This window comes from Dendropsophus ebraccatus, chromosome 5, assembly GCF_027789765.1.
Source record: "Dendropsophus ebraccatus isolate aDenEbr1 chromosome 5, aDenEbr1.pat, whole genome shotgun sequence".
In the NCBI taxonomy this organism is placed as follows: Eukaryota; Metazoa; Chordata; class Amphibia; order Anura; family Hylidae; genus Dendropsophus; species Dendropsophus ebraccatus.
Genome location: NC_091458.1, coordinates 101,972,040 through 101,984,863, shown reverse-complemented (window position 1 = coordinate 101,984,863; position 12,824 = coordinate 101,972,040). Strand labels below are relative to the sequence as shown.

The window sequence follows — 12,824 nt, the reverse complement described above, 5'->3', positions numbered from 1 at the left end:
TAAAAATAAAGTATTAAAACTTGCAGAAAAAAAAACCTAAAAGAATGCAAAAACTAAATGTACATAGAGCAATACGCCTAATCCACAGAAAGGGTCAGCATTCACTTTTTTAAATAACAAAATCAAGCTTCTCAACAAAACAATATCATGGAAAGAATATAGACTAAACTTCATCTCTGTTTTATAGCCACTCATAATTTTAGTGTGAATAATATGTACTCTATAACTTTTGACTCCCCTATGGGGGTGATCTTATATGCGGGAAATTGCAGCGACACAAAGGGGATGGTAGCCCAATTGACATAGAGCCTTGTAACAATTACATTTTCCCAATGTTTCCACTAAAAAGCTTCATTTTGGCTTTCTATGGCTTTTTTTGTTTAGCACAGGGGCTCAATGATATTAAAGGGGAACTATCAGCAGGTTAGATGAATCTTACCTGCTGATATGTCCCTACTGCACAGAAGACACCGAGGTGGAAGGTATGGGTGCAATTAGTCTTTTGCTAAATAGTCTAGTGAGACAAATTAGAAACACTGCCCATGCCCATAGCGCCGATCCAGCCAGCCTGCTCCATTCATTATCATTAGAAATGAGTGGGCAGGCCAAGGGAGCAAAAGACTAACTGCACTGGAACAGCGCTGAGAAGGAAGGTAAGACACATGCCTTTCTCCTTGGCGTCTCCTGTGCAATAGGGACATATCGGCAATTTAGATTTGTCTAACCTGCTGATAGTTTTCTTTTAAGATCTTGAAATTTTAAGATCTTGAAATTTTAAGACCAAGTCACCACTTTGATACAGTTATGTTTCTCAAACCATTCTTAGAGTGGGGTTACAAGAACCAATGAGAGTTTGCAGCTAAATTCGCTGCGGATACGGTCCCTGTCATTTTCAATGAGATTACATACTCGCAGCGGGACTGTCCCCGCAGCCAATCAGTGACTGCGGCAAGCCATGCACTGATTGGCTGTGCAGGACCTACGGGAGATGGGGGCCTTAGATGTAGCATGGAGCTGGTAAAGTATGTTCCCGGCGGTGAGGGTTAGGGGGGCCAGCATTTACATACTCCGCTGCAGGTATGTAACCTCATTGAAAATTACAGGGATCATATCCGCAGCGGATTTTGCTGAAAACACACAGGGTGAAATCCGCTGCGGATACAGTACGTGTGAACCCACCCTTAATCAATTTTTGCAGCGAGTGAGATACCAGACCCCTGCTAGTTGGGAATGCTCTTGCCAGGAAAGTATAGATTTGGTTTGCAAGGAGGTTTGGGTGGTGGGTACAAGTCAAATGTCAGGATCCATAGTATCCCAATACAACATCACGTTGCCTGCACTGACTTGTCTTGTTGCAATAGTGCATCATTGGTGCCATTTATTCCCAAAGTGAGTGACTTACCCAGCCATCCACATGATGTAAAATCTAATAATAAACGTGTGTTCCGTGCTAGTTCACACTGTGCGGCGCTGCACTGCAGATACCGAACCACTATGCCGCTCTATAGATCCAGAGGGTTCCGAATCCTCTACATCAATATGTTGCAAATATAATAATTATTAATGAACTATAGCGCTATGGTCGGTACAGGGATATTCAGTTGTATAGCAATAATTGTAAAGCGATGGTAAAATATATATATCTTATACCGGAAGAACCAGTGAAAAAAGTTAGCTGTGAATGAATAAACAATCACAATCAGGTGGATGCTAGGTGTGTGACTTTGTAACAATCTCCAATAGCGGTATACCGTTATCACACGTAGTGATACTAAAGTAATTTCATATGCTTAGTGACAATGTCCTACCTGTGTTTGGCAATAAGTTCTCTCTGCGTTGGTTATCCTGTAAAGTTCATCTTGCAAGGTGTAGTAAGGGAGGATCCTTGCTGTCGGGGTTGGGAGCGAGCCCCGGCCGGCGGCTTTGCTGCTACCAAAAACACCCGGCACAATAGAGTAAGTTCAAAGGAGTCCACGTTTGGGTGACGTCACTCTAGTGGATACGGAGGCCGATGTATGGCAAAAGAACATCTAACGCGTTTCAGCGAACTTGCGGTCGCCCTCGTCAGAGGAGGCTCTGACGAGGGCGACCGCAAGTTCGCTGAAACGCGTTAGATGTTCTTTTGCCATACATCGGCCTCCGTATCCACTAGAGTGACGTCACCCAAACGTGGACTCCTTTGAACTTACTCTATTGTGCCGGGTGTTTTTAGTAGCAGCAAAGCCGCCGGCCGGGGCTCGCTCCCAACCCCGACAGCAAGGATCCTCCCTTACTACACCTTGCAAGATGAACTTTACAGGATAACCAACGCAGAGAGAACTTATTGCCAAACACAGGTAGGACATTGTCACTAAGCATATGAAATTACTTTAGTATCACTACGTGTGATAACGGTATACCGCTATTGGAGATTGTTACAAAGTCACACACCTAGCATCCACCTGATTGTGATTGTTTATTCATTCACAGCTAACTTTTTTCACTGGTTCTTCCGGTATAAGATATATATATTTTACCATCGCTTTACAATTATTGCTATACAACTGAATATCCCTGTACCGACCATAGCGCTATAGTTCATTAATAATTATTATATTTGCAACATGATGTAAAATCTAAAATGATAAATCAGACCAGTGCACCTTGTTCCACTGCTCCTTGGTCCCATTTTGATGCTTACAAGCCAATTGTAGCTACTTAGCTGATAAGTTAAAAGGGTTGTCCGGAGAGAAGACAGCTGAAGCCCTCTGCTCCCTGCCACTCACTGTCTGTGACTCCCCGTCTCTGGGAGTAAGCTTTCTAAAGGTCCGTTTACATGAAGCGATAATTTGCTCAATCTATCGTTTATCAATTTTAAAGTAACAATTTGATTTTCATAACGATCAGCGTTTAGACTAAGTGAAAAATCGGTGGAAAAATTGTCATTGCGATAATTTTAAGATCGCTTAAGCCCATCTCAAAGATAGGGTGAATCTGTAAAAGACTATTTAGACAAAGGGATCTGCTAATTTTAAGCAAACGACCAGCGACGATTTGAGAACATGTTGAAAGATCACAATGAACGATTTCTCACTCGTCGCTTGATCATTCGCTGTGTTTACACAAGCCAATTATCGCTCAAATGCAAACGTTATCGCAAAAATTCGAATGATAATCGTTCCGTGTAAACGCACTATAAGACATGAAGGGCACGACCTATATCCCAATGATAGCGGGCAGGTGAAACCACGTCTGTATATGATGTCCAATAAATGTTGCGGCAGCTATTGGTCATCGCTTCTTATCGACTGCATTCTGGCTGCAGGCTTAGTGCATCTTAACTTGCTGCACATGTGTGCTATGACAGATTTCTAATCATGGGTAGCAATAATTCAAGGCAAAAAAACAATGGATTTCAAGCATAAGTCATTAATTTTTTTTTTTTGCTACTTACCACTTTCCTTAGCTCCTGGTTGGATACAATAATGACATTGGGTGGATCCCCAACAGCAGTGGCGGCTCCCCCTATGTTTGTGAAGATTACTTCTGCGATCAGAACATGTCGGGGATCAAGATTAAGTACTTCACACAACCTAAAGGACAAAAAAATAACGAGTTCAAAATTACATGTGATGTGTTAAAATGTCAATTTAGAGTTTTTCGACACCATGATCTAAATGTCGTGTTAACGTTTGCTATGTTTGTATAAAAATGATAGATTATGACAGGAATGTAACATCTTCATCTTTCAATAACCTGCTTTTCACTTTCTCCTGCCTCATATATGGTACCCCCCACGATCAGATTTCCTATTCTTTTCCTGCCTGAAATAGCAGGGTCATGTCTGTGCATAGTCATATGCTCCCTGTGAATGTCAGACAGAGTGTTGAGCTTCTACAATTCTAATAATGACAAAAGATGGTTGTAACTTCCCATCTGCTGTTACAATAGGAAGGTCAGTTCTGGCATTTAAACTGCCACCATGTGAAATAATATGAAGAGTAACATTTAGAAGAAGAAATGTAATTTAGCAAATAAAACTATTGTAGTAATTTATGAACATATTAGTGGGGTTTGGTATTTTCTGTATATGCCTACATACAATGTAGACCATCACATTAAATTAAATGTTTTTTTTTTCTTCAAAGTATTATGAAGCAAGTCAATTTCTATAGACTTTCTATCAGGGCTTTGGCATTTGAAGCAGTTGTTCAAAATAAATCTTGTCCTTTTGAATCTGACAGCTGTACACTAAAGTGAGCAGAAGGTGTCAAGGTGACAAAGTGCGAAACTAGATGACTCAAAGCCGAAACTGAAAATTGCTTTATTTGCCTCTGAGTGCTAATGAGAAGTCAAGTTAGTTTAGAGTAATGACCCTTAGAAAAATCTTTAGAAAAGTTAAGAGACGTATGGGTCATAATCTACTTATGGTATCACATGAATTATGATATCACACACACTATTTTCATTATTTTTCTCTATGTAAAAAAAAAAAGCTATAGCAAAGACAAATAATGATCACAAGATGGATATTGATAACAAAGCTGTTGTATTGCTCTAAACACACCACCTGTACAACTAAGCAATCATTGTGGGTGTATTAAAATTATACAAAGTGAGAACTTTTCCTTTAGGATCTAACGCAAAGTTGGAATTTGCATTGGGAGGAACAAGAAAAGTTTTGTATATTTACCCTGTTTCTCCAGAAATGAGCCTTAGCATAAAAATAATCCCCAGCCCTATTTTCTAATATATATACAGTGGTGCCTTGGATTAGGAGCAAAACTCGTTCTGGGACTGTGCTTGTAATCCAAATTTTTCCATAAGAAATCACTGAAATCCAGACAATTGGTTCCACACCCCAAAAATAATGATTTTATATTCTGAATAACATGTAAAACCAATGAAACAAACATTTATAAGCAGCTGAATATGTGATATAAGTTACTGTACAGTATAGCAATCAGCATGTGGTGTATAATATATAGTAAGTGCATAAATCTGATAACAGCAGCAATTTGTAGATACAGGATGGAACTGCAGATCCCCATAATGCAGCAGTGTAGTACAGCAGGCTAGAATAAAGAAGCAGGGCTGCTGTCAGAGGTCTGTGTGGTCACATGACAGCAATGGAGAAGGGGGGGTTCAGCATGGACCAATCAGGACTGACAGAGACTGCAAGGAGCATGAGGGAATTAGCAGGACAGATGCGGGCACATACATGCAGCACTCTCTGTCTGGGGAGAGAGGGGTTACAGCTATGAAGAGATTACCTCCAGAGTCCGGTCCCTTGATGTAATCCCAAGCCTAAAAGAGGATCTTATATGATTTGGAAGGTGAGGGAGACTTCCTGGGTCAGAGTACAGGGCTGTAGACACTGCTATGCAGACCATGCCCCACCCCCACTCCCCATCCCACCCAGTACAGGGAGCTCTTAAACCATAACAATGCTCTTAACCCTTAGACGACCCTGGGCGTACCGGTACGTCCTGAGCTATAAAGCCTCACCGTTAATGACAGGCTGCAGTGCGGCCGCGGCGTTTAAGTGTAAGTGACAGGGGGAGTCCCCTGTCACTTACCGATCGGGACCCCCGCAGTGTGACCGGAGGTCTCTCACCTGCCTCCATGCGGTCCGATCGGCGATCTGCTCACTGAGCCTGCACAAGCAGGCTGAATGAGCAGATCGCCTATCACACTGATCAATGCTATGCCTATGGCATAGCAGTGATCAGTGTGAATAATCACACAAGTGTATGTTAAAGTCCCCAAAGGGACTTAAAATGTGTAAAAAAAAAAAAAAAAAAAAAGGAAGTAAAAAAACATTATTACACTACCCCAAAGCCCATCCCCCAATAAAACTTTAAATCACCCCCCTTTCCCATTATAAAAATAAACATAATATACCGTAGTGCGCGTAATTGTCCGATTAAAATATAACAAGCGTCATGGCGAACGCTGAACGGCGTAGACGAAAAGAGGGGAAAAAAGTGCTCGGATTAACGATTGTGTTACATTATATATAAAATAAAATAAAAATTTTAAAAAGTGAACAAAATGTCCGATCTTCACAAATATGGTAATAATAAAAACTAGAGATCATGCCGGAAAAAATTACATCTCATACAGCCCCGTAGGTGAAAAAATAAAACCGCTATAAGCGTCACAATATTAATAATTACATAGTTAATACGGTTGAAAAAAGACACATGTCCATCAAGTTCAACCAAGGAGGGGATGGATACAGGGAAGGGGGAGGGGTGATAGGTTCTATACATATGCATTTATATTATTTTGCTCTAAGAACTTGTCTAGGCCGGTTTTGAAGCCCTCTACTGTTTTTGCTGTGACCAGATCCTGTGGTAGACTGTTCCACAGATTCACAGTTCTCATGGTAAAGAAGGCTTGTCGCCTCCGGAGATTGAACCTTTTTTTCTCCAGGCGGAGGCAGTGGCCTCTTGTCGTTTGAGGGGGTTTTACCTGGAACATCTTTTCCCCATATCTCTTGTAGGGGCCATTTATATATTTAAATAAGTTAATCATATCTCCCCTTAAACGTCTCTTCTCCAGACTAAACAAATGTAATTCTTTTAATCTCTCCTCATAACTAAGATGCTCTATTCCCCTTATTAGTTTAGTTGCCCGTCTTTGTACCCTCTCCAGCTCTAGAACATCCTTTTTATGAATCGGGTTCCAAAACTGGACGGCATACTCCAGATGAGGCCGCACCAAAGCTTTATAAAGCGGTAATATTATATCCCTGTCCCGAGAGTCCATGCCTGTTTTAATGCATGACAATATCCTGCTGGCCTTAGAAGCAGCTGACTGACATTGTGTGCTGTTCTGTAGTCTATTATCTACAAGTACACCCAGATCCTTCTCCATCAGTGACTCTCCCAGAATAACTCCCCCCAGGACATATGATGCATGTGGGTTATTAGTACCCAGGTGCATAACTTACATTTACATTTATCCACATTGAACCTCATTTGCCAAGTGGACGCCCAAACACTCAGTGTGTCTAAGTCATCCTGTAACATCTGCACATCCTCCATAGACTGTACTGTACTACAAAGCTTGGTGTCATCTGCAAAGATAGAAACATTGCTGTTAATTCCATTCTCAATATCATTAATAAACAAGTTAAACAGAAGAGGGCCCAGTACTGACCCTTGGGGTACACCACTTATTACCGGGGACCATTCGGAGTAGGAATCATTGACCACCACTCTCTGGGTACGATTATTAAGCCAGTTTTCAATCCAGTTACACATTAAATTTTCCAAACCAATAGACTTTAACTTACCCATCAGACGTCCATGAGGAACTGTGTCAAACGCTTTTGCAAAATCCAGGTACACTATATCCACCGCGCCGCGCCGCCATCCAGGCTTCTACTTACCTCTTCATAGAAACATATTAGGTTGGTTTGACAGCTTCTGTCCTTAGTAAAACCATGCTGGTTATCACTTATAATACTATTAGCCACTACATATTCTTGGATGTAGTCCCTTATAAGCCCCTCAAATAGTTTCCCCACAATGGACGTTAAGCTTACGGGTCTATAGTTACCTGGGGAAGTTCGAGAGCCCTTTTTGAAGATCGGCACTACATTTGCCTTACGCCAGTCCCTCGGCACAATACCAGTAAGCAAAGAATCACGGAATATTTCATACAAGGGTAGTGAAATTACAGAACTGAGTTCCCTAAGAACTCTGGGGTGCAATCCATCAGGCCCTGGAGCTTTGGTTACATTGAGTTTGTTTAATTTATCTTGGACCATATCTATAGTAAACCAGTTCAGTACATTACATGTGTTAGCAGCACTGGCCCCACCCACCTCAGTACTGGCCCCACCCACCACAGCTCCATCCTCTTTTGTATATACAGAACTGAAGAACCCATTAAGTAACTCAGCTTTCTCCTGATCCCCAGTTATTAATTCCCCGTCGCCATTATTTAGGGGTCCTACATGCTCTGACCTTGGTTTTTTTTGCATTAATATATTTGAAGAATTTTTTGGGGTTTCTTTTGCTATCTATAGCTACCTGCCTTTCATTGTGAATTTTTGCTGCTTTTATTACATTTTTACAGGTTTTGTTGACTTCTTTGTAATGTTTAAATGCTACAGCTGACCCCTCTGATTTATATTTTTTGAATGCCCCTTTTTTCTCATTTATAGCCCTTCTAACCTCGGTTGTAAGCCATGTGGGATTGGATTTTAACCGTTTATATTTGTTACCCATAGGAATATATTTGGCAGTACAGTTATTTAATGTGGATTTGAAGATTTCCCATTTATTAGCTGTATCCGTATGTGACAGCAGCCGCTCCCAGTCTATGCCCTGAAGTTCTGCCCTTAACCCAGGAAAATTGGCCCTTTTAAAATTAAGAGTTTTTGCCCTCCCAACATGCTTTTCTTTTCTACACTTTAAGCTAAAAGTCACTATATTGTGGTCACTATTACCCAGGTGTTCATGGACAGTGACATCCCCAACCAGCTCAGCGTTGTTAGAAATAACCAGATCCAACAAGGCATCACTTCTAGTTGGCTCCTCCACAAACTGGCCCAGAAAATTATCCTGCAGGAGGTTAAAAAATTCCCTCCCCTTTGTGGTTTTAGCTGAACCGTGACCCCAATCTATATCTGGGTAGTTGAGGTCCCCCATTATCACTACTGTTCCCTCCCGGGCAGCCCGCTCTATTTGTCTATTCAACTGGCCATCTACCTCCTCAGTAATGTTGGGGGGTCTATAGATTACACCAAGAATAATTTTTTCCCTCTTTTCCTCCTTCTGTAGTTCTACCCACAATGCTTCCACATCATCACAGTCATCTCCCACTATTGCATCTATTACACTCACTTTAATATCATTTCTGACATACAGACATACTCCTCCTCCCCTTCTGCCCACCCGGTCCCTTCTGAACAACGTAAATCCCTGAATATTGACAGCCCAGTCATGTGAGGAGTCCAGCCATGTCTCAGTCACACCAACCACATCAATGGACTCCTCCAGAACCAAGGCCTCCAGCTCCCCCATCTTGCTGGCTAGACTTCTGGCATTAGTAACCATACACTTTATATTACCATCGAGTTTAACCGCTTCATTATAAGAAATGGGATTTATTACTGTGCTGTGGCTACAATCATCCTCACTGTTCATCCGCAACATATGGATCTCCCTATCCACTGCTCTTATCCTCCCCCCACAGGACCCTTCTCCTCCCTCCTCATTGTTCTGTCCCCTCTTTAACCTATCTGCCACTACATTACATACTACATTGTCCTCCCTCCACATCCCTAGTTTAAAAACCCCTCCACCCCTTCTAGGATTCTCTCCCCCAGCACAGCGGACCCCCTTCCATTAAGGTGCAAATTATCTGCGGAAAACAGATTGTACCCCAATGAAAAGTCAGCCCAGTGCTCTAAAAACCCAAACCCTTCTCCTCTACACCATGACTTGAGCCATGCATTTAACTCCCTAAGCTCCCGCTGTCTTTCCTGCGATGCGCATGGCACAGGCAGTATTCCAGAGAATACCACCTTGGAGGTCCTTCCCTTCAACTTAGCACCTAGTTCTCTAAAATTATTTTTAATAGACCTCCACCTACCTTGTATCCTGTCATTGGTTCCCACATGGACCACGACAGCTGGGTCATCCCCAGCCCCCCCAAGTAATTTATCCACCCTTTCCACCACATGCCGAACCCTGGCACCAGGGAGACAGCAAACCATTCGGTTGAGGCGGTCTTGGCGACAAATTATTCTATCCGTCTTCCTGATTATAGAATCCCCTACAACCACTAGCTGTCTAGGCCTACCTACAATACCATCCCGCCCACTACTAGTTGGACTGTTCCCCCGGCTGTTAGGGAGAACAGGTTCCACTAGAGCTGCCATTTCTGACACGGATGCCCTTGCATCATCACCTAACTTGGCAATTTTGCTTGGGCATATAGTAGGAGAAGTGGCCTTCCTTTTCTTGGATCCCTTACTGGTCCCTCTAACTACATTAACCCAGCTACTTACTTGGGCCTCCTGATCTATATCACCACCCTCCATCTCTAACCCACTAACTTCCTGCTCAGTGAGCCGAAGTTCCCTCTCAAGGTGGCCAAGTTCCCTCAGTGTTGCAATATGCTTCTCCAGATCTCTAACTTGAGCTTCTAGATGGGCAACATGCTCGCATCTGTCACAGCGGTACTCACCCTGGAACACCTGCTCCAGTTGTGCGTACATGCGGCAGACTGCGCACTGAATGAATCCTTCCATCCTGCTAGCCATCATCCTCAGTGCAACAAAAACAGTGAAAAAGAAAGAGATTTAGCACTTACCAGAACTTATAACTCCTTCTTTCAACTCCTTTTTTAAACTCCACTTATTTTCAACCACTTGTCAGCAAGCACAGTGAGCAAGCACACACAGTGAGTGCTGAGCCTTGATTTAAGCACCTGAGATCAATTAACCCCACCCCCAGGTGCAGAGCAGACCAGAGAAAAAAAAAACTGTTTGGACCTGTTTAACTAAGCAACTATGGCACTAGCTATCTATGCACTGCAGCAATGCACACCACACAATTGCACAAAAACAACAATATATCAGTCACTCCAAACCCACAGAATCACCAACAACTCCTTTTTTAAACTCCACTTATTTTCAACCACTTGTCAGCAAGCACAGTGAGCAATTAATTGCCAGAAAAACGATTTCACCGATTTATATCTTCATAAATAATAACTTTGGGATTCCGTCATACATGTTATGGTAAAATGAAAGATGCCATTACAAAGTATAACTATTCCTGTAAAAAACAAGCCCTTACATGGCCCTGTAGATAAAAAAAACTGAAAGTGCTAAAGCTCTTAGAAGGGGAGGAGGAAAAAACGAAATCTCAAAGATCAAAATTTGCGCGGTCCACTGGGTCATTTTGGGCCTGGTCCTCAAAGGGTTAAACCAAGTCACAATTTTGAAAAAACTTAAACCAAGTTGCTCTTAAACCAAGGTACCAATGTATGTATGTATGTATATATATATATATATACACATACATACTCTGAGTATAGGTGTAGTATTTTTGGACCTTCTGTAGAGACAGCAGCCTTATTATTCATGCATAACACTCCAATAATATTTACAGTATTAAGATTGAATGAACTCCAAGAGAGGTTTTCTATGTGGATTGTGGCAGCAGAGAGCAGTCTATGGAGCGGGCTCAGCTCCTGAGCTTGGTCCATTTACCCCTTTACGTCAGCCGACATATGTAGCCATATGGCTGACGTAAAAAGGTTAAAATAATACAAATATAACGAACAATTACAGTATTGGTATGTAAAATGCATGTTCCTGGTCGTAGTTATAGAAACCACGATAGAAGCTTCAAGTAATTATTCGTCTGTCTTATTTCATCCATTGCATTTTTTGATAAGAGATCACACTAGTAATTAATAGTAATACAAGCAATTACATTCATACATAGGCATTAGGAAAGAAAACTATCAGCTTTCACTATGGATCCATCAATAACAGGATGTTGTGGCAAATTTGCTCGGACATTTGATTTACAAAGAATGTATCACAAAGCAAAATAAAAGCCTTAAATGTTTCCCTGGAGCAGTAGTTTTCAGACAACGCTTATCACTGATGCCTGACTTTTTGAACCGATTGAAAATATCTGGCCAAGACAGAACATTTTCCTTTAACTATTATGCTGGTGCATGCAAAAAAGCTCAGAGCTATAAACTCTGGTGGCCGTGCAACACAATTTATGTGTTGTTTTATGAACTTCCAAAATGAGAGATGTTATCTACCAAAAGAGAAAAAGACTAAATGTTTGTATACTGGCGCTAAAGAAGTCTCAGTACTAAAAGATTATAGCCACTAGACATTATATGCAGTCATCCCTGGTGGCAACAATTACAAGGGAGTAGAAGGTTACCAATGTTTAACAATACTGTCCTGGAGCACAGAGGACTCGTAAATGTATTCTACATCTATTTCATTCATTCTTTCAATTATAAAGGACTTCTATTTGAAGTTTAAAAGGAAGGCTCAATGAAAGCATATGTGGTAGCTTTAAGGGAATTTACATTTGATTAAACAATTTGCAGAAAATGTCAGATCTTTTGAGGTTGGCATAACATACAGTGCTGCAAAACTGACTTTTATGAGTATGTATGGAGCGATTGCAAGTAGGTCAGAACTGAATCATTTTGTATTTTAGTGGCTTTGTTTTTTTTAGCTCAATTTAGCCAATAAAAAAAAAAACACCTCAAGATGTATACATTTTCATAGGGACCTTAAAGGGATATTCCCATTTCAACTAACACACAGTAGTTAAATAGCAAATACATCCATTTACAAGACTTACTATTTTCTGCTTATTCGATATAAGTAGTACTCAATCGAGTAGCTATTCCATCGAATATTACACTATTGGAAATGCTAGTTTTCAATCAAACATCCAACAGAAAATGAAGTAAAAATTAGTTTCTCCTTCACCCTTGCCTGGGGATTTTTTCTAGCCAATAACTATGCAGGGGGTGTGACAGGCCCTAGGAGCACGCAGGCAATGCAAGAACAGAGTGCAAAATCATTGGCTGGTTTACTCATGCGACCTCCAAACTATAAGAGCATGGCTTTGGCTGCTTGTCATCAGATGCCATCTTGAAGGTAGTGACTGAGAGATCCTGGAGTAGGGACAGTGAGGATTTAGCTGATTGTAGGCAGGAAAGACCCCAAAAGCCCTTCCCAGGGCTTCACCTGTTCTCAGCACAGTGTATAATATAAATATATATATATATATATATATATATATATATATATACACACACACACACACACACAC

General features: G+C 41.3%; 1 protein-coding gene across 1 annotated transcript in view; it reads right to left on the bottom strand.

The window, feature by feature from the left end:
* The window catches only part of OCA2 (OCA2 melanosomal transmembrane protein), a 184,038-nt gene that overhangs the window by 65,105 nt on the left and 106,109 nt on the right, over positions 1-12,824 (bottom strand). Inside the window, exon 13 of the mRNA XM_069972387.1 lies at positions 3,434-3,572. Coding sequence (XP_069828488.1) covers positions 3,434-3,572 — 139 coding nt within the window. The remainder of the gene's footprint in view (positions 1-3,433; positions 3,573-12,824) is intronic.